Source organism: Corvus brachyrhynchos, unplaced genomic scaffold, assembly GCF_000691975.1.
Source record: "Corvus brachyrhynchos isolate BGI_N302 unplaced genomic scaffold, ASM69197v1 scaffold32, whole genome shotgun sequence".
NCBI classification, from domain to species: Eukaryota; Metazoa; Chordata; class Aves; order Passeriformes; family Corvidae; genus Corvus; species Corvus brachyrhynchos.
The window spans coordinates 6,015,118-6,038,560 of record NW_008237919.1 but is presented as its reverse complement, the minus strand read 5'-3'; the positions used below and the strand labels follow the sequence as shown (position 1 = coordinate 6,038,560).

General features: G+C 38.4%; 1 protein-coding gene across 7 annotated transcripts in view; it reads right to left on the bottom strand.

The window, feature by feature from the left end:
• Positions 1-23,443, bottom strand: part of TMEM117 (transmembrane protein 117) — a 198,509-nt gene that overhangs the window by 5,287 nt on the left and 169,779 nt on the right. For all 7 annotated transcript variants that reach the window (XM_008632769.2, XM_017733148.1, XM_017733151.1 and 4 more), the window contains one exon: positions 7,472-7,601. In XM_008632769.2, coding sequence (XP_008630991.1) covers positions 7,472-7,601 — 130 coding nt within the window. The remainder of the gene's footprint in view (positions 1-7,471; positions 7,602-23,443) is intronic.

The following is a 23,443-nucleotide window of genomic DNA, read 5'->3' as shown; positions in this document are numbered from 1 at the left end:
GTCAATATGATAAATGACATGTTAAAGAAAAGTATCTTTTCAGAATATCATCACCACATTTTATAATATTTAAGTTTCTTAAATCAACACCAAGAGACTGAAAGTGATGCTAAAGTATGAAATAATATAACAAACAATACAATGTAACTTGATGTTTCCTGTGGATGTTTGCCATGTATTTCATGTTTCTAGTTTCCCCATCAGGTCTATCTTTCAACAGAAAGACATAGGATTCACTGATCAATAGCTGCTGTCAAGTAGAATATAATGGCTTACTTCTTGCTTTTTCCTCAGCTGGGCACTAACTTAGATGATTCTTCTTTACCTTACCACCTTTTCTTAGGACACAATGATAATATTGCTATTTTTCATATTCTCACTGTCTGAAAATGTTTTGAAAATGGTTGTGGGTTCAAAAGTTATTTGATGCTGAGTGTTTGACAGAGTGAAACGAGCCCACACACAGAAAAAAAATCACATAATTCTCATTTCCTTAGGAAAAATAGGCTAAACACAAATTACAATAAAAATTAAAAAATGCTCCACCCCTTTTACATTAAGAATTTAAGTGCTCGCCTGATCTAAGAAAGATACACTGTTCCTGTTTCATAAAAACCAGGAACTTGAAACTCCCTCATTCAGCTTCTAGTCAAAATTAGGCAGGCAGAAACAAAGCTCTGAGCTCTGCTGCTGGGATTGTTGGGTCTGTGTGGGCTATACAAACCACTTAGGTCCATCACCCCATCTAACGAAGATGAACGGAGACCTGAATGTCTAAATGGCAGCTCGACTGAGAACAGCTGCTGTTCTATAGTGGATTTTCTCCAAACTACTTAAATTTCTCATTTCTAGACAAGTTTTCCATCCTCTGCATCACTGTCGTGCTTGATGAGCTCTATGACTTTTCCTTTGGAATACTGTTGTCACCAGAACCAAAGGCTGTGTATGAGTAACAGTCTCACTATAACCATATATGAACACAATGACATCTTTCTGCTCCTACTCAGTAATCCCTTTAGCCAAGGGCTGCATTAATCTCCTTAGACACAAAATGACTGAGTTAGTGCTGTCCTGGGTACTTACAGAAAGTATTTACCTCTTTCAAGAATGCAGCGTCCTCTGCCATCTATCCCTCTCCAAGACATGTACTTCACTGCTGTACTTGCAGGCATGACAGCCAAATAAACCAAGCAAACAATCCTTCTAGATCCATGATGTTTTGGAGCAGAAAGGTGTCATTGTGTTCATTATGGTTATACAGAGACTTAATATATTGAACAAAGTCTCTCAATGTTGTCTCTCAATGTTAAACCAAAGTTTAACATTATAACTTTATATGTGTATAATCTATGTATATTAAATGATTATCTATTGCAACTTAATTTTAGCATAATCATTAGCAAACTTTAAGTCATATATCAAGCTTATATAGGAAATAAGCTAGGTAAATTAAAAGTCAATCATGACCTTTGATTTTGAGCATAAACAAATTCAAGTTTGTAGTTTTGCAAAGGATCATAATAAATATCCTATGAAGCTAGAGATATTAGTTTTATTTAAAAATATTTCAAGCTTCATTCCAGGTGAAAAATGTCAAGGGAAAATGGAGCCCTACCTAGGAAGCCATTTAATTTGTCTCTTAGCCAATTTCTGTAGCATTAGTATCACTGCTGCTTTAGGGTTGGCTCTACTTCAGTGAAATTTGTGTGGCCAAGAATACTGGCATATACCTGACCCCACTTAGCCCTTCTTGGGTGGAAAATGATTTATTCAAAGACAAAACTTGAAATGGAAGGATGCAGTAAGATCAGCTCTCAAGACTGGAAGGCTAGTCAACCATTTCAGCAAACTGAAAAGGATTTTATCCAGTCTTCAACGAAGTTAACAATAAAGAAAGTCATGTGGGAAAATAGGTTGTGTTGTTCAACCATGTTCTACCTAAAAAAAAGACCTGGTTAATAACTGGCTTTCACAGCACTGACATTCCTACATGCTACACATAATATTTGGAGAGTTCAGAATCTGATTTGGTGTATTTGGAAATGTGTTACAATACAGCAATTTGGTGCAACAAAGATCCTCTGAAAGAAAAACTGGAGGTATGCAGTTAGACAAGACTAACTAGACTAGTGTCCTTGCCAGGTTGTAACGCAAAATGTGAAATGTTTTTATAGGAATTGTAGACTACAACCAGAATTTGGGGATGAAAATTCATTCCTGTTTTCTGAGAAAGCATGTCTGTTGAAGAGGATTGTATCCTCCTGGCTAGAGCACTCACCAGAAGGGAAACATTGACTCTAGAATAATCTCCACTTGTGGCAGTTTGGACCTGCATCATAGGACCATGCTCTGAACCCCAGCCTTTACAGAACTCTGCTTAGAAACAGTCTCCCCTCCCCGCTGAAGCTGAACAGCTGTACACTGCACATGAATGTCAGGGGCCTTCTCATGCTGAAAGAAGTACGAATTTTTTATTTTCCCCTTTTCCAGAAATTGAACAAGACTGTTTCACCATCAAAAAAGATTTTTGGGCAATCCCACACACAACATTTGGAATATATCCCAATATTCCAAACCAGCTGCTGATTCTGGAGCAGTTTTATTTTTGTATGTATTTTATTTTTGTATAGTCTGGAACAGACTATTCATTTCCCAAGAAAAGGATCTCACGTAGAAGCCAGTCCTCAGCATCCCTCCTGAAGTCAAGAGGTAATGTGAAAATTCCATTTAATAAGGCTAGACGCAAGCAGCCTCATGCTGTGCAACCACAGCCAGAGGCTAGCGGGGGAAATGTTGACTTTAGACTCCTATCTCAACTGTAATTTCTGTCTAAAACCATTCAGACACTGCTGTAAAACGTTTGAAATGTTCTTCCTATCTTCTGTCACATTAGTGTTATTAGCTAGATACACGCATGCAGACAGACCACTCGCAGCTGGTCTAAGACGTTAATCCTCTGAGGTTTTTTTCACGTCTGTGTGCATGGCCAGCTTTGTTTTTACCTCTAACCTTTCTATTTTTGCCTATGGACTCCCTCAGGCTGCTCTGTGTAGGCAATGCTTGGGCTGAATCTAGACACACTGCTGGTTTAACTCCATGAACCAGCCATGCCGGGAACACCCCAGCTATGAAGGTGATGATTTCTCCTTTGGGTGGAAGGGCACTTGGGCTAGATCAGCCCTCAGAAACATGTTATAAACAGCCAGAGAAATTTCCCATTTCTTTTCACACCTAAACCTTAACATTTTCTGTTTGAACATTATCTGCATTCTTGAGAGCAGATGCCCTTGGATTTCCAGTGCTGCTATTAAAGGGTACGAGGGAGGCCCCCACAGTGCCTTTTAACCATGAAAGAATCTGAAGTAACAAAATTTACTTTTAAGTTTTACAAATTTCCCTGGGTATTATAGAAACTAGGATAGACTATGTATTTTCATAAACATCAGCCTAAAAAGGAAAACACATACTTTGCAATGAACCATCTGTCAAGGGAAATCTAGATGAGCTAAGCAGATGCAGGAATTGAAGTTATTTTTGATGTTCATAAAAAAAAGTGGCTATCAAAACAGGATGAAAATATTTAATACTCAGTAGATGCTTGCAAGGAGTTCCTAGATGCAATGAAATGTGAGTAAAATGAGGTACTCAGTTACCAGTAAAAATAAGATAAGCTTTTCATAGTAAATTTAAAATTATACTGAATCATATCAGCTAGAGTCAGATGTTAATTCAGTATTACCTCCATCCAACTTACAACATTCAGAAATCACAAGTCAGGCCTAAGAAAGCATGTTATGAGTCTAAAGTAGTATGGGTTAAAATAGTATAGTTAGTAGTGTTGTATTTATCTGCCTTTTTGGACATTGAATTATGCAGAAGCAAACTTCAATTTTTTTTCTCTGCAATCATGATCTTTATATTATGAAATCTGAAATTCGCATTTAGTCACTGAATTCAGGAGATAAGTCTTTAAGACAAAACAGTAAAAAAAGAAAAAAGAAAAGGAAAAAGAAAAAGAAAAAAACAAAATGAAAAAAAGAAAAAGAAAAAGAAAAAGAAAAAGAAAAAAGAAAAGGAAAAAGAAAAAGAAAAAAACAAAATGAAAAAAGAAAAAGAAAAAGAAAAAGAAAGAGAGAAAGAGAAAGAAAAAGAAAAAGAAAAAGAAAAAGAAAAAAGAAAAGGAAAAAGAAAAAGAAAAAAAAAATGAAAAGAGCGAAAAAGAAAAAGAAAAAGAAAGAGAGAAAGAGAAAGAAAAAGAAAAAGAAAAAGAAAAAGAAAAAGAAAAAGAAAAAGAAAAAGAAAAAGAAAAAGAAAAAGAAAAAGAAAAAGAAAAAGAAAAAGAAAAAGAAAAAGAAAAAGAAAAAGAAAAAGAAAAAGAAAAAGAAAAAGAAAAAGAAAAAGAAAAAGAAAAAGAAAAAGAAAAAGAAAAAGAAAAAGAAAAAGAAAAAGAAAAAGAAAAAGAAAAAGAAAAAGAAAAAGAAAAAGAAAAAGAAAAAGAAAAAGAAAAAGAAAAAGAAAAAGAAAAAAGAAAAAGAGAAAGAAAGAGAAAGAAAAAGGAAAAAGAGCAACTGTCTTAAGACTTGTGATAAAATCAGGAGAGCTGGCAACACAGACCAAGCAACTGAAATTCTTCATCTGTACAGAACTTTCACAAAGCCATTAAGGACAGACCAACAGAATGGTGGCTTGAAGTCCTTTACTCCTCTGAGTGTCACTTTCCTTAGAGCTGCTTCTTTGTGGGACCATTGCTTATTTGAAAAAACACTATTGGATAGGGCTGCTTTTATTTAGATCAATCAACAGTGACTAAGACTGTGTAAGAACTAATAAAGAATAAAATTTGCCAGGAAAAAGATGGCAAATATTATTTCAGCCATGCTTTCTTTCTCCTTGCTACTTGGGAGAATATGGTTTCCAGTTTCTAAAAATTAGAGCACAGGTCATAGATTTACAGCCTAGATTTAGCTATATAGCTAGTGCTAAAATAAATGTTTTTCAGGCCTCAGTGATCTTTTCCTGTTTGTTACTTAAAAGAAGTCCTATGGTTAAATTTAACTTCTTGATTCCATGTATTAAAGAGTGCTTAAATAGAGTGAGCTCCCTGCCGTTGTCATTGTCCTACCCCCATGTCACCTGCTGCAGTTGCATTCATTCTCTACCCTCATTTTAGATTGGATTATATTCATCATTATATAGATCTATAAAATATATAATTTTATATAAATATATATATAACCAGCTTTTTCTTTTATTAGCACCTTGATTTGAGTAGAATATTCAAGTATCTGCACATCCAAACAGTAACTAGAGCTTGAAACTTATCCAAGATGATGCCTTAACCTAAGACAAGAACTGATGGCAAGAACAGATGGTTCAAGCAAAACCTACCCAAAGGGAGGTTCTTGTGCCATGTGTTATGGCTGTTTATTAGATCTCCTAAAGGGTGGTGTAGCACTGAGATAAGACAGGCACTCAGTAGACAGGATACGTGATGTGCAATCAAATGGATTGATTTGTCTAGCGAATCTAATAAGTGGATCTTGTTAATGCTGAGCAGGGAAAAATTTTCCTCAGCCTTCATTCATTATCTCATCCTCATTAAAAGAATGCCTTCTCACTAGAAAATCAGGAAGGACTCCAGTCCTCTCTGCAGAAGACTACAATGCATAAATATTGGTTTTATTTGGTTGGCTTGTTTTCAAACAGCAGCACTGCTAGAGGTTGCATTTCCGATCACTAATTTATGTTCTTTGCTCTTGTTCATTCTCTGATTATCCCTGATTATCATCAATGTCCCTGTCTCTATTACAATACAAAAATGTCTTTTGCTCTTCAATTCCTCTTCTACCACCCATTAATTATATGCCAAGTTTCTGTATCTGGTGACACAACCCAACCTGCCATGACTCAGTCATTTTTTCTGCTCCTCTGTGCATCCATTCCACTACTTTTCCCTATACAATGGAATAACAGTACAGCATCTGGGAACTTTGTGGTACTGAGCCCCTCCAAATTCATTCCCTAGTCTTGAGAAAAAAGAAAAAAACCTATTTTGCTATCCCTGAATTCCATACCTATAATTCACATAAAATATTTGATGCTTAAACATTTTTTTTCCTCTTCTCCTTTCTCTTTTTGCTCATTTGGGAGAGAAAAATGTGTTCATCATGTACACATCATATCTCCTTTCACCCTACAGCTTCTAGTCACTGACTGGGCCATCATTTGCTTTATCCTGTTCCATAAACCACTAATGGCTCGATGGTCTCCCTCCAATGTGTACCTGCTCTTCTTTCTCCTTGCTGGCTGGCTGTTCTCTGTCAGCATTCCAGCAGGGCACCTACATCCGATTTTGAAAAACTTTCTATCCCTCCCTCTGTAATTTTTTTTTTGCTGTCCCATTTGCCTTCTTTCAGTCAATAGCCAACAGGTAACTTCTGCACTAATTTTATCTTCTTTTCTGTTTTTTAATCTCATTTCTGCATTCTCTGCTGAAAATACCTTTTCTGAGGCCTCATTCAGTCTACCTCAACTCAGTGCTGGTGTAATTCTTTCCTTGACACATTTTCTTCCCTTGGCTTCTGCTGTTTGCTGAGCTTGTGACTCACCTGCTAGCTCTTGGCCTTATCTTTGTATCATCTCTGAACACTCCTTTTGTCCCTGGTCTGCAGGAGTTTCATATGGCTGTGTCCTTGGTTACCCTCATCTATCTTATTTCTGTGTGGCGTCATGTGCTGTGACCTTTTATATTAGCAGTTAAAGACCCCTGCCAATTCACACCTGCATTCTTCTGTTATCTATTATTATCCATCCATTCTCAATGTAGAGAGAGGAGCTATACTCCTTTTGTATAGCTTGAAGGTAAAACCAAAATATTTATCCCTATTTAACCTTTTTCTCTTTTTCATTCCCTACCGTTATTAAAATACTGACTCACAATATGCAAGGATCAGGTACTTTTTATCTGTATGTATCATCCATTTGAATAACTGCAATACTATTTTATTTGAGGTTATTTAACTGTCTGCTTCTCGTTAGATGACTGATGAAAGTATGGTTATGAGTGGCCTTTGCCAGATGAGAATGACCGAAGTTATGAAAAGATATTAGCATAAATCATGGCAAAGGCATCTGAAAGCATAAGAGATTTGAAGATGAAATAAGCTGCTAATTTCCCTGGGAGAGTAATTTTAGATGAAAGATGTCTGAAGCTACATTGTGTATTACTTATTGTCACAAGAAGTTGCTGAAATCCATGAAAAACAGCAGGCCTCTCTGATTTGTAAGATATGGGTTCCTCATTTCCTTGAGATGTTTATATATGGAGAATATGGATATGGACAGATAAAGAGATAGAAAAAAGTCTGGGGCGCACACATACAAAATACATGTTTAAGACTGTGGTAGCGTACATTTATTACACAGAAGCAGTTCACTCTGTGACTGTGTCACAATCTGTAAGATTACACACCTGTTATATGTATGTGATATTCCTCTTTCAGTATCTTTTGGAAATAAGGTACTTTAAATTGCATGTGTGCTGAGGGCAAGCCTGGAAGATTCACTTCAACATCACCCATAAAATGCGGAAACTCCCAGTCCTGTTAAAAAAGAAAAATAAGAGCATAAAAGTAAGCTTTCATGGTATATTTTTGCCTTTAAAACGGCTTAAATTAATAAAGGAGAAATATTCTATATTTAAACCTCTCATTATTGGATTTTCTTACTTTAAGTTTGACTGACCCACTTGAAATAGAATGCCTTATTTATATTAGATATTACAATATAATTTTTACCTCAGCTCCAGGTAATTATGTTTTTAAAAGTCCACTTCAGAATGACAATACTGAACCCACCCTATCAGCTGATAGTACAAAACAGTCTATGGATAAGAATATCTATTTAAAACCTGACAATACTACAAATACCTATATAAAAACCTTGCTATGCTACTTACAATTTTAGTTACTTGTAATTTGGCAAACATTTTACAGGTACAAAATTGGCAAAGAAGGCCTGAGCCTTTCAAACATTACATATATTTGCATTCTACTTGTTCAACTTGCAGGGTATTTTCTGTATTTTGCCTTCAAACATTTAAATAAACAATCACTGCAAGTGCAGGCCCTTCAGCATTGTCTGCCTGAATCAACCCAAACACAGTTTTCTCCACTGCCATATTTCAGCTGACAAGGTAATGTTGGAAATGTGGAAGCTCTTACCTAGCAATATGCATATTTTGGTAGTGTGTGGTAACCCAGCTGGGGAAGAGCTGCATTTAAAGGAATTTTTCACTTGGTTATCTGCACCCACCTTCAGTCACTTGAAAATGGCTATGATAGCATGGCTCATTAGAGCCCAAACTGAAAGCCTAGCAATAGTGCTAGAATCAGTATGATTACTGCCAGTGTCATTACTCTGTGCACTGCAGATTGTTGGTGATCTCCTGTTACAAACACACTGCCCCTGTTCCCATGCACACCTGGATTTGTAGCCAATAAGCTAGTGCAACAAGCACCTGAATTACTGAAAATAAAGGAATCCAAAATGCGAAGAACTCTGTGAGTGACCTGTGATTCCTTCACAGGAAAACCATTCCAGCACAGACATCTCCCCATGAGAACCAATTCCATGATTTAATTTTCAGTTTTGTAAGGAATGGTAAGCTTCCTTTTTTTTTTTTTTTAATGTAAAAAAATAAATATTCAATGCTAAGAATCATCTACCAAATTGGGAGGAACTGTTGACTCCCTCAAAGGCAGAGAGGTGCTGCAGAGAGACCTTGGCAAATCAGAGGGCTGGGCAATGACCAACTGTATGAAGTTGAACAAAGACAGGTACCAGATTCTGTACCTGGGATAGGGCAACCCTGGATGTACGGACTGGGGAATGAGATGCTGGAAAGCAGCGCTGTAGAAAGGGACCTGGGGGTCCTGGTTGATGGGAAGTTGAATTTGAGTCAGAAGTGCCCTGGCAGCCAGGAGGGCCACCTGTGTCCTGGGGTGCATCAGGCACAGCATCGCCAGCCGGTCAAGGGAGGGGATTGTCCCGCTCTGCTCTGCAGTGGGACAGCCTCACCTCAAGTGCTGGGGGCAGTTTTGGGAGCCACAATATAAGAAGCTATTAGAGAGTGTCCAAAGGAGGGCAACCCAGATGGTGAAGGGCCTTGAGGGGAAGCCATGTGAGGAGGGACTGTGGTCATTTGGTCTGTTCAGCCTGGAGAAAAGACTGAGGGGAGACCTCATGACACTCTGCAAATTCCTCATGAGGGGAAGAGGAGGGGCAGACTGATATTCTGCTCTGTGGTGACCAGTGACAGGACCGGAGGGTCACAGCCTGAAGCTGTGTCAGGGGAGAATTATGTTGTATATGTCAAAAGGTTTCTCACCCAGAGGGTGGTTGGGCACTGGCACAGGTTCTCCAGGGAAGTGGTCACAGCACCAACCTGACAGAGTTGAAGAAGTGTTTGGACAATGCTGTCAGGCACATGGTGTGACTCTTGGGGTTGTCCTGTGCAGAGCCAGCAGTAGGGCTTCTGGATCCTTTTCAGCTGAGGATATTCTGTGATTATATGACCTCTGAAAGATTAATCACTGCATATAACTTAACTTCCAAGACTTGCTAAGCTCTCCAACATTTTCTACAATGGAAGGGAAATTGAAGAGTTTTATGATCTGGGAATAGCACAGCCGAATCACGAACAGCTGATTTGTGCTAACTATTTGTGATACTGAGTTAAATGGATTGACAGGAACACAAGCCAGGAGAAAATCTGACACTTTTTGCCTGGTTCTTAATGTTTACAGCAATGCAGAAAGTGCCAATTTACAAATGTAGAAGATAAGAGAAATAAGGATGCTCTCTTTTAACCTTATCACTAATGCAACACATGCACTCCTGGTATACCTGCCCAGCTGCACAGTCCCTTAGCCTGCATCTGTAGACATCCCCTTGCAGGTGGTAGGCATTCAAAAAATACCCAGACATAAAAATTTTATGCATGCACACTTTCAGTTCACAGTTTCTAATATACATCCCTGGACTGGTGTCTCTGGTTAACACATACATACTCTCACCCAGGAATAAATATGAAGAAATACATTACATATTCCTGAAAATAAATGAATGGAGAACTGTGAACTCTGCATTAGTTATAAGTAAACATGGGTCTATAAATCTGGCCTCCTGCTCCTGCCTTGCCCCAAGGCTCCTACTGTGCCTTTTGCTGATCTACAGATAAAATTCCACCATGCAGAATTTTGTACTGGACTGTGTCTTTGCATCTGAGTATTTTATTAAAAAGGTTTTTTTCTCATCTGGATGAGTATTACCTGATAATAACATTTTCTACATCTATGCCCCATAGTGTATGAAGCACGCCTGAATTGTATCATGACCTTTACTACCCTGAAGCACTGTAATATGGCGTGGCAATAACTAGAGAGATGGGCACAGGCTGGTGCTGGAGAGCTCACAGCTGTAAACAACTCACTGGTTTTCAGCTAAAGAAATGCAGATCTGGGCTGGGCAAAACTACTTTTAGGGGTAACAAGGAGAGCAAAGAAGTATCGAACACGAGGCACTATCTATAATACCTTATCTGTAAAATGAAGCTTCAGATCGAGGAGGAAACGGCAAGGTCTAAACGTGTGTTATCAAACATAAAGATAGCCCCAGGCAGCTCCTAGCATAAATAAAAATAAACCATCCTGATGAACATCATATCCTTCCCAGCAAAGGACTCCAGATGCCAATGACATGCCATAATGCTCCCACTGAACCCCATAGACTGAAACTGCCCATTTCAGGACCCGCAGGAACAGAGGGAGGGTGGATGAAACATCAGGAAAAGCAATAGAAACTAAGAAGTGTGTGTATAGGCATTTAGACATTATTACTATTATTATTATTATTATTATTACTACTACTACTACTACTCCTGAAACATCTTTCTGCACAAAAGTATTCTTTTCTGTAATGATTCAGTCTCAACTGATAATGATTTTTGGATTATACTGTTTAAATTTAACACTAAAAATAAAATCTTGGCTTTATATATAAGGGTCCTTCCTCACCCATAAATAACATTTTGAATACAACACCTTTATCAGAATGTTTATACAGTCTGTTCTTTAAGAACAGTCCCATGATATTACAGAAATAAAATAATAAAAAAACCACCCCCAACAAATAATAAAATGTATTTTAAAGCAATTTTAAGAAAAGGAAACTAAAATAATGAGTTAAACCTACTGACTTCCATGGAAGTCACCACAGCTGCAGCAGTTAGGAAAATGAAGCTTTAAGTTAGGGATTAAACAGTCTTTGGAGCTTCATTTGACTCACAGCTTTGGTAAGTGTGAGTAGTGTCACAGAGAGACATTATCACCTGCAGAAACATAGCTGTAGTATTATTACTGTGCCGAAGAAAAGTAGATTATTATTACCTTTTCAGACTAATGCCAATATCAGGCTGTCAAATACAAACCCAACAAAGTGGCCATTTTACTGTCTAGATTCTAAGAAAATATTGTCCAAAATATTTTGACTCTGTTATTTTAATTTTTTTCCTTACTGACAGGGAAAAGACAACTTAATTTCAGCAATATCCAGAAAACCATTTTCCTAAGAAATTCAAGATGCCTTGTAGGTATATTCCATCTCACTTTACAGCTACACTCACAGTGCAAATGTACAAGCCCATAAATCCCACTTCCCACTCTGGAACATAGGTCAGGCCTGCATCATGTTTCCCTGCATGATATTTTCTCTCTGTGGCCTCTGATATCAGTCTGTGCTCACCACTGGGACATGAGTGCCATGTGCAATATTCTTAAAGTTCTCAGCTTATAATTATGCAAAGTTCACTTCATCAGCTTTAGTCCTTATTGCTGAAGTGCCTGTACTGTGCCATTTCTGGGACCTCATTAGGAACAGGGCCCAAAATACCAAATTTGGAATGCATTGCAGAATTTGAAAAATAAAGCCATACAACCATACTGTTAGCTCATACATGTACCTTTCATACTGCACGAACAGATTTTTTTCTCCTTTAAATCCATCAGCATCAGATTTCTAATATTCATCCACTTCAGCGGTTTCCAACCTGGGGGGGATGGGACTGTGGCATACATCTACTCAGTGTGTGCACACGAAGCCAACCCAGAACCAGCAGGCTTAAACCAGCTGCACAGAGGTCTCTAACCTCAGCAGAAAGTTTTGTGGCATGTGCAAATCAAATAAGGTTATTGCCTCATTTCACTCCAGTCATTGAGGAAAGGGCAGCCAGAGGAAGAATTTAAGATCACTGAGGGGCTCATCCTGGTGCTTCAACGGGCAGACAGCACCTCTGATTTCCATCAGCCACTTCATTAAACGCAGAATCACAGAAAAAACCTGAGAAGACCATGGTATTTTGATTATCTTCCCTTTGGTTCTAGCTACCCAGATCAAACAAATGCACATACTCTCTGCTGCAATGCCAGGTGTTATTTTAAGACCCTATGGTGCAGCTGGCAGCACCAGTTTGGTACCTCTTTAAGTAAAGACATTTTTAGCAATAGTAACCAAGCATCAAAGCCAGACTTTCTGATATGATCTGGCCCTTTTCTGCCATCATCTGAGGAAAAGAGAAGGCATATCCTGGACAGCCCTGCCCTGACCTCAGGCCAGGACACACAGCTGTTCAGGGGTGTATTGGCAATGCCCAGTGCCCCGGCTGGATGCAGGATTGCTCCTTGGTGTTTTTTATTCCAGGTTCTGAGCCATGTCTCCAGAGCCCAGAGGATGAGGAGCAGGTGCCAGCAGGATTAAGTCGGGATCATTAGCTGTCTGGGAGGGGGATGCTAGCCCTCAGCAAACCACACCCCATGCTTCACGCACACACAACCCCGCATCCCTCAGCCACAAGCCTCTTTCCACCCAGGGAAAACTGCCACAGAGAAGGTGGAACCACAAATAGAAAACACTAGCAATTAATGGTGAGCAAATATGCCATGGTTTTATCTCTCTTCCTGTTTGAATATAGCTCTTGGTGTGTTTATACACACCAAATATGAAATAACAATTCACACTGAATATTTCTGCTGTAAGTAGTGATGACGTATACTATATTTAATGCTATGAACACATTTGTACTTTAAATGTCTCAAAATAATAAATGAAAACAGGGCAGGAACTGAGAAAATGCATATATGAATGTGTATATGTGTTACAGAAACTGCCTATAGCATTTTTTATTTATTTATTTATTAAAAACTTTTTGAGGTGAAGAGTGTTTTCAGGTATCTTTGCATCTTGGAACATGACAGACAGATATCTAGGAGAAATCTCAGGAGAGGCAATGCTTTTGTATTTTTGCAAGTGTTTGAATTAAGAAATGAACAGCTGGGATTCCTCTGTGGTTTTTTCTAATTTCATTGCAGTGCTGCAACTTGCAGTGATCTCTACAGCTGAGATCTCTGCAGCTGTGAGCTGCTAAAATTCAGATATATTTATAATACTTCATTCAAACATAGGTAAGAAAGGAAGTCAGCAGCCATGACTAGAACCCACTTTCATGCTTGTGAGATCAAACTTACTGCTCAGCTTCTGTTCTTTGACAAATAGAGGAAGAAAGTTTGATAGGCATTGCTGGTTTTAGCCCTTGTTAAACAAAAACTTACATCTACTCTTAGCGTTACCACCTGTATACTTGAATGGCTTCAGTGGGGCTACTTAGCTCCCACAGTGAAAGATGACATGTTATTCTTCAGAAGATCTCCTCCTTCATGTTAGTACTATCAGTGCTAATCGATTCATAGCTTTCAAGTCCAGAAAATTTTATTTGATCTGGTCATCTGTTTTTGCTTCACCTGTCTGGATTGTTACTGACAATAATGATAACAAAACCCCATCAGGAACTGTGGCACCAAGTCCCTTACTGAAGACACTGCTTCACCTTTTATCACTTAGTCTTGATTTAAAGAATTCAAAATATGGAAAAATCACTGTTGTGGTGGAATAACTGCTTTGGTTGAGATCCAAGCTGCTGAGACAGAAGACTGAAGACAACTTCCAGGACCAGACACAGGTATAGAAAGGCTATCCCTGCACTATATGGCAATGTAAGGCATGAACATACAACCCTACTGTTGTTCTCCATCATCTTCGTGCTCTTCCCTCCTCAGTCTTCACTTTGCTTCTTCAGGCTCCTGGCCTTTCTCTAGAAAGACCACTACAAGTCTTTCTCTTTTTCTCTCTTATTTGAGAAAATGATAATGAGACAGCAATAAGTCCCTTTATGAGACTTAAAGCAGCAATGCATGCTTGGCCTTGAATGACCTCTTCCATTAAAAAATCATTACAGAATCTTTCAGTCCATTATCCATTTCTACTTATTTAAAGGCAACAATTCCCAGGCCACATAGGACCCAAACAAGCCCTTTGCACTCTGCACTTTGAATCTACACATTAATGCATTTTGAGCACAAAGCAGTGTATGCACGTCCTCAAAACAGTACCCCTTGTTACTGAACTGTCTGAATTGGTATTTAGCCTTTCCACAAGAAGCTCAAAGTAATCTCAGTATTTCAGTCCACCTAAAATAAGAAATGCTTGCATTTCACTGAAAGTCCTATATCTATGCCTGTTTCCATGAGATGGCACCTCCCTGTCTCTCCCCTGTGACTATGGCTTGGGTATCATCATCAATTCACTCCCCAGAACCGTGTAGTGCCTTGATATAGCAGATCTGTTTTGCATAACATGTCACAGATATGAAAATTCCTACCAAACCTCACAGCTAAAATGGTTATCAAGGCTCTCATCATTTGCTCTTCAGTTATGTTGACACTTTTCCTCTGGCCTTCATGGGTTCAGTTGTTCTCCACTGATACAGAAATGCTGCTGCAAAGACCATTCTCCTAGTCTATTTTTTTGACCATGACATCTTCTCTTTCATACAATAAATTACAGGCCACTTCCTTTCATTCAAATTCTTTTAGATTTTTCAATGCCCTATGTACAGACTGTCTATATGACAGCTGCTCCTTCAATCAGTCTGTAAGTTCAGGCCATATTTCTTTTCCCTAATTAGAGATTATTTTTTCCCCTGAGCAGTTCTCTATCAGCTGCAGAGCTTTATCCTGTCTCATTCTTCTCTATAATTCTCTTTTGCTATGACAAAACATTAGGATGTCATGCATTAGGTATCCTGGATTACCTGTCATCCTGACCAATAAAGTTGCTATTGCTTGTACCCGCCTGTCTAACCAGTTATAACTCTTGGATTTTCTTTAGCAATGAAATTCTCTAGGACTGGAGTTGTATTTGGTTGTCTTTGAGCATCATCTAGCAGAACACTGCTCTAGTCCTTATTGATCATTGCTAGTTCCTTGATAGGACAAATATTGCTAGTCATGTGAAGAGTTAATGGCTATCCATTCATTTTCTTACATTAGGAATAAATTGCATTTAAAAACAAGCCTGTGCACAAGGAAGGACGGACACTAGAAGGTCTCAAATCTTGAAATATGTAGTGACCAGGAACAGCAGTGGTCACCATTTCGTCTTGAGGGCAAGGACTGTTCTGTCCTACAGCTACCCTCTAAGTTTTAAGTACTTATTAGTGTCCAACAGGAGCAAGGTGAAACGACTTTATCCATTCCTGAGGAGTGGCAGGCACCATAAAGCACAGCCTCTGTGCACTTAATCCCAGGATGTCCTAGGAGCAAGTCCACCAGTTTTTCCACCAGGTAAATGTGAGATTTCATACATCTAAGATGACATGCTGAGGTTCCTCTTCATTGTAAATCACGCTCACCTGTTGAATAGCTATTCACAACTGCTGAAAATGCTGATTAAAAAAAGATACTCAAAAGTAAATGTTCTTTGATTTTCTCTAAGTTTCTCCAATTTTTGTAAGATTTTACTCTTTTTTTAGTGTCTTAGTCATGTCTGATCTCAGTTGAGATGAACAGATAATTCATCTGGATTAGAAACACCAGTGAAAACTTTTCCAGTAAATTCTTGAGTCTGTTAAGCTGATAAATAAAGTGGTAATGTTACAATATTGTGTATCTCTAAAAGACAACACCAACTGTGTCTTGCTCTCTACTTGAAACTTCCCAAAACCACCAGTGAGTTGTAATGGTTTTTCTAACTACCTCAGTGACACACTTTATGAAAGCAATTTCTGTGGTGAATAGGAGAAATGAACATTCACTAATAATACACAATACTTATATTTACAGATATCCTGAGACTACAGCCTGCTGTCAAGGGAAATCATGATGGAAAAGTCAATCTTTCTGGTACCCTAGAAAACCAAATATCTGACTACGATGTGGAGAATAATAATAAATTTAAAATATATTGCTGTATAATCATCTTCAACAGTATCAGAACATTACAGAAGTACATGCAATGAAACACATACCAGTGCATTGTGAGAAATATACCCACATTGCAGCTGAAGAGTAAAATGGTATCTGGAGCATTTCAGGATTTGTAAACACTGCTAATACCATTTGTACCTATTTGAGAACAGCAAGCTCTATTTAGAGTTCCAAAGTCATTTTGCATTAAGACAACTGTCTCCAGGTAACTTCAGCTGTATTAAAATGTATATTGTTCCTTCTCTTTCCAAATATCCACATACATGAATTTCCTTGTTGCCTGATATTCAAATTTTTATGGTGTTTTTTAGTATTGCCTAAACCTGAGAAGAAACATTTGCTGTAAAATACCTGAGCAGGTATTTCCTCACTGTAAGCTCTGCAACACAATAAAAATGGTGTTATAGAAATAAAGAGCATCTGGAGCAAGGGAATTACTGTATATTGTTCACTGTAGGTGGAAAGTAAATCAGCTGCATCAACATTAGAAACGGATGACTGAGGAGCCACTCTGCTGTGGACAAAATTCCTTCAGATTATATGTGCTCTAAAGAGTTTTACCATCACCTGTTCTGAGGCCCCAAAATTTGGGTCTGGTTCCAAAGAGAACTATAAACTTGCCCTTAGGTATTTAGTATGATCTGAAGTGGCAGATTTCAACCAATGGTCTCAGTTTGAAACTTTCATCCAACTTGTTTTGGTTTAGGTATAACTAAACCAAATAGCTTGTACAGGGTTCAGCTTGCTGTGATTAAGGTAGTGAAACAATAATATTACATTTCCATTGAAGAACAAAACAGCATTACGTGCTACATTTGACTAATATTGAAAAACAATAGAGCCTAGGAATATGACTGAAAGTAAAAACACTGAATGCATATGGAACAGAGAGAAATGTCTCATGAATTTAAATGTGGGGTTTGCAAATAAGTCAGTGCAAATTCCCTTTTCCTTAAAAACAATGTAATAACTCTTTCCAAAATTATTCTCCTCTTCATAACTTGTGCTAATTAATATATCAGTTTTAATATACAAAGAAAGATAAAGGAAACTGTGTGCAAATGTTGTAGGAAGAAAAGCTGACTTTACAAAACATGGACATCTGTACTTAACTTTTTGTTTTGGGGACAAGAGTAATATGGAATATACTTGGTCTTCCCAGCTCCCTCTTGTTTTTTTAAGTTGAAGTTCAAATAATTTTCTGTGTCCTGAGTTTTAGCCTTCTAATAGGACCACCACCAGCAGCATACTGTCTGCAAACAGAACTTCATTTCCTGAAGGCAACTTATCCCATTCCTGAACCCCACCTCCACACTACCCCTCCACCTCCAGTTTTATCCTCAAAAGCTGTGGTGTGGCCATTAGGCACATCTGTTCCAGGAGCTGAGAAAAATGAGAAAACAGTAAGTCTCCCTATGTAAATACAGGTCTACTAGTTTTACTATTTTTGTAAAAATAAGAGCAACACAAAACTAGTGTGCTGCTGGGATTACTATACTGTATCTTTCATAGAGTGCACAGCATTACATTAGTCACTCACTGCAGTTCACTGAGATGAAATATCCTCTTATTAGAGAGACTGTATGTCACTTAATAGTTGCAGAATTATTTGCTTAAGCTCTCCTCTTTCCTATCTGCTCTCCCCTCTCTAAAAATCCATTCATTTTCTTACCCCTTGAGGAAGTGATGCTAGTACTCTCTGTATGTTATACATACATAAATTACATCCCTTAGAGAATGAACAATATCATAACCCAAAAGTATAGTCTTCAATGTGAATAAAAATTAGGGAAGATAACTCTTTTCTACAGCCTCTCTGATACCCAGTGCAAAACCTCACTTCCTGAGCCTGAGAGAGGAAAAATACAATTTCAGCTTTTTATACTGGAGCAATAGAGCTTGCCTTTGCCAAGCACATGCAGAAAACATGAACTTCATCCTAAAAGGTTTTCAGTGTTTAGAAACCTCCTGGGAGAGCTTGTCAAAAACACAGTGAACCAAGTTCTAATTGCACAAACTCACCCTGGTCTTGGCAAACACAACTGTTTGGTCTGAATTTCAACTGTTCCCATCAAAATCCTTGGGAGCAGAGAAAATGTTATTAAGGTGTCTTTTTGAATCTCAAAGACAAAGATCAAAGCCTGGTAGTATGCAATGAATTACAGTGTTCTCCTAGAGACATTTGAATCTAAATATAGCAACTATGCTGACCATAAGGTAAGACTGAATTGAAATTAAAAAAAAAAAAAAAAGACAGATGAGACAGGGTGAGACAGGGTGGACAAGCTCAAAAGATTTGGAAATTCAGTCTAGATAAGAAACCATATATACAGCTCTTGGCAGAAGGTTATCCAAACTAACAGATGCTTCTGAAGGATGTCCTCCTACAACCCTTCTATTTAGTCTTTACTTTTGATCTTCAAGAAATTCCTTTTGCCCCTTGCTGCTGATGCTACTTTTGGAAGACAACTTGCTAATTTCCATTCAGAGAGAATTTTCTTTGAGGAAAATCATAAGTGCCCCATGAGCCACTCTTTTTGGAAGGGAAGATGATCTTTTACACCATCTGTTGCTTCAGAAATTTTGCTTTCTTTCACCTACCCACATAACCTTGTATCTCTCTAACCTTTGCCACGAACAATAGCACTTATGTGCTTTTCCCTTTACTGTCTTTTCTCCCACAACTTCCTCCGTAACATCTACAAGCGACAGACTTAATTCAGAAGTACATATTTTTAATTTTAGGAACTTTCCTGACAAAAATTTTGGGAAATGATATGTTGCCTGTTCCCAGAGACACTTTTACAAGGGCAGTAAGCAGACACACTATCTCGCCTGGAGATAAGTGCGTGGCTTCCAAACTTAGAAGTGTAACTCCAAAACTTTTAATTACTGCCATCAATGAATCAGGGGAGCTACATTACAGCAGCTGAGTGATTACTCTGTCAGTCTGATTAACAGGCCAGGTGGGGTTTTAAAGCAAGGTTCTGCTTGTGTATATGCATGCAGATAAGAGGTAGATATTTGTGTTTTCTGGAGGAGTTTCAGTTTAACTAGTCAAAGCCATATAATGGACACAGTTACTGAAACTTTCTGAACAGGAAAGTATAGAAATCAAGCATTATTTTCAATAGTTTAAAGAAATGCTAAATCAATTTTCTCATCAGAGGAGCTGCTTTAGAGCAATTCACCAAGTCAAGATAATGAATGAGCTTTCTTTCACAGCATTCCTCAAGGAGGAATTATCCCAAATGATATGGTTACTTAATGCGAACATTTATAAAGGGACAGTCATTATGCGAATTATGTATTTTACATAATTTATTTCAACTTTCAGTCTATAGCAGCGCTTTTATCTTTCTTTCATTCAGCGATAAAAAAGGCATCAATTATAATTCTCCTAACATGTCTAAAGAACAAATGTCTGCTGTTGAAGTTGCTGCGCTCATTCAAACATATAATTATTCATCAGAAGGTCCTGGGCAATCTACATTCACCAAAATAATGAATAGATAAAAATTGCACACTTAAATGTAGCAGTTTAGGTATATGAGAAATGCACTACAAAACATCTTCAGAGATGTCCTGGTCTGTAGCAGTGCTACCTACTGTGTGTTGACATGGCTGGGTACTTCAGCTGTTAATTATGCAGATGCGCTTAGAGCCCAGAGAACAATAGACTTGCTGCCATGTTTTTAAAAGAAAACACAGACCATGCTTTGATGATGTCTCCCCAGACACAGTACATTTTTACTGAGGTTTATCTAGCTTGCATGTACAAAGCACGGTTTCAAGATATGCAAGTATGAAAGAAATATGAGCAAACCAGATCATAACAAGTATTACTGCAATTTCAAAGAATCTATAATCAGAGTTGGAGAGTTATAATGCAGGGAAACAATTTAGAACCCCATGATAGGTTATTACAGGAATGTCCTATTTAGAAATTAAAGACTACTGGGCTGTTTGTCTGCATCAGCATGCCTGACAGCAGAGGTTGGCCAAATAGTGTGATCTGCCCAAAATGAAATTTCACTAGATTCTGCAAGCAAAATTTCAAAAGCTGAGTTGGTAATAAAATAACATTTCTCATGTACTATAGTGGAGACCCGCTAGACCCTGCAGATGCTGAAAAGAGCTGAAAGCTCCAGCTCATTGTCTTTCTACTTCAAATCTCATTCACAAAAGACAGACTTCCCTGATCTAGGATACAAAAACCATTGACCAGAAAATAATTTTTTTTAAGTTTTTGCTCAAGTGAGCCATAGAAGATTAGAAGCTCCTGAGGAATATAGCATAGGGGGATACAGGATGATCAAGGAAACAAAATTAATTTTAACATTTCCCTGTCTCCTTGTATTCTTGACCAATATAAAGATGGATCAAAGTATTGAGTACTCCTTAACAATCACTTAGAATGACCATGCCTTCTGTTAGAAACTCAGAATAAGAACTTAAGGAAACAGTATTAGTAATTAAATGCTCCTTCCTAAAATATTCCTGAATTTTCTCCCTCTCATTCCCAATTCTCTTCTGAGTTTTCCTGCATGCAGTCAGCTGACAAACTTTTTGCTTTAAATGCTGAGTCAAAATACAAGGAAAATATCTCTCATTTAACTCTTGTAGCAACCATTTAAGAAGCAAGCACTACTACTTCCTTCTGATAAACATACTATTCCAGTCTACATTGCCTCATACCTAACTCTAAATACTTAATTGTTTCCTGTGAACTCCTACCAGATACATGGAAACCCTTATGCTAATAAAGAGAGTGAAGCCCCATGAAACACATTCTTTGACAGAAAAGAGAGTTATTAGGGGCTTGCTACTTAATTGGGACTAATGACAACAACATTCTACTTCCCTGGAAAAACATGGAAAGTGTTCACTGATTTTCATGGTATAAGGGCAATTACCAATCATATAACTGATGTCTGCATTTATCTTTTTATGAGTATGATTCTGCACAATGATTTCTACCAGAATTTGTTACCTTTTCGAGCTAAATCACCAAGGAAAACTAAGTGCATGTTCTCATTCTGACTTTAATGTTATAGAACTCTATGATTTAGCCACAAAACACAGTAATAATTTAATTTACTTTTCTTATACAACCTGAAGGCCCATCTAGCCTGTGTGGTCCTGTGTGTGGCTATACAGACACAGTTATTCTATCCCCAATAGAACTTGTAGTTTAGCTATTGGTTTTTAAGATTCTCACAATTTTTCTGAATTTCCAGGAGCAATGTGTATCTTATAAACAAAGACAACCATTAATTGACATAGTAGATAGAATGCATTTGCTGGATAATACTGTCCTGACAGATTGCCTCTCACTGTCCCAGTGAGCAGTACTCACTGAAGCACTCTTTGCAGAAGAAACATCAGAATTGTGTATATTTGCATTGGGACACACTGTAGAAATTTGTTTACCAGCTCTGTATGGGGAATAAAAACTTCAATTTCCAGATCTTTTGACAGTTCAAAGTTAATTATACCTACAAGCACTGTGTAGAGGAAAAGCGAGATTGTTATGGCTAAAAAAATGAATGCAAAGATTAGGTTGAGAAAGATTGCATGGAAGTGGCTACATAACAACTCTGTTTGGACTCTGAGCATCACCAATATGAACTAGGCATTTTGTCAGCAAATCAACACAGTTGTGTCAAGCTGGGGCCCCTGTCTCAGTGAAGGCTAAAAATGGAGCCAGGATGCTGGAGCACAGTCCTGTAGAGCTGGGAAAAGTCTCACCTCTGCTGATCTGAAATTCAGCAGGTCAAGGGAGCAGAGGCTGTTCTTCCTTCCAGACCCCTCCCCCCCCACAGAGCGACAGAGTGAGAAAACTCAGTTCTTAGGCTCAGAAACAGGCATCTTCCCAAAGTGTGCATCACTCAGCATGCCTAAGTGTCCCCCAGCTCCTAGACCTCATCAGGCTCTAGTGAAACTGCCAGTCTCGGAAGAGAGACAGAGCATCCTCCAACCCGTTTTTTTGCAGCTGCTGTTGGCAGGACTCTGAGCTGCTCTCAAACAGGGACTGAGCTGGCCCTGCACAGCAGCCAAGAGACAGAGAGCCAGCTTTCCTCTAATTACCAATCCCAAGTACTCTGTGTGCAGCTGGAGCTAGTCAAGTACAGCTTGAGCTAGGCATCTGGACCTAAGGGAAGATGGAGGCAGAAGGGCACTTGGCTCTGGATCTGAGACTGAGCCTAACAGGGACTATTTTTTAAAATTAACTTTAATTTTTTTGTCTTTTTTTTAGAATTCTGCACATAGCACAACACAGCAGTAGGTGGAATCAAAGTAAAGATATTTAAACCTTTTTCTGGTTGTACATAGCTAGAGCACAACTTTGTATTATATGCAGTGGAACAGGTTGCCCAGGGAAGTGGTTAAGTCCCCATCCCTGTGATGCCTGAGATGGCCACCTAAAAACAGAGACTAGACAAGAATAAGGGAATAAAGGTAGGTATTTCTTTGAAGGGCCTTCAAAGGTACACCCTGGGGAGTCAAAAGGCTACACCCAAGATGGCCCCTGGGTCACGAGTTCTTCACACTTTTAAAAGTTTGGTTCATTTACATATAAGGGTTAATTGTCCAGTTATAACCTCAGTTCATGATGTAATTACCCCAAGTTTGCCCCCCTTCAGAGGCTTTTAGTTTACACATTTTGGGGCCTGGTGTCCTTGACGTGGAAACCTAGAGAGGTTTGTTATGTCTAACCAGCATGAGAGACCAGCAGCTAACAGGCCACAAGAAAGTTCAGAGTTACACATTAGGCAGTACACAAGCTTTAGTGGTGGACTTGGCTGTGTTAGGTTAATGACTTGATCTTAAGGGTCTTATTCTACCTAAATTATTTTATGATTCTATCATAAACCCTGTCCTCCTCCCTCCCCACCAGCCCTCTCGAAGAAGCTGAGCAGAAGGATTGGCATATCCACGTGCAGCCACACAGCCTGGGCCATGATGTGAAAGGAAATGACCACAGAGACACAGGTTTGATAGGGAAATTGGAATAGACTACACAAAAGGAGTGGGAAGAGGGGAGAGACTTATATCAGGGAAAG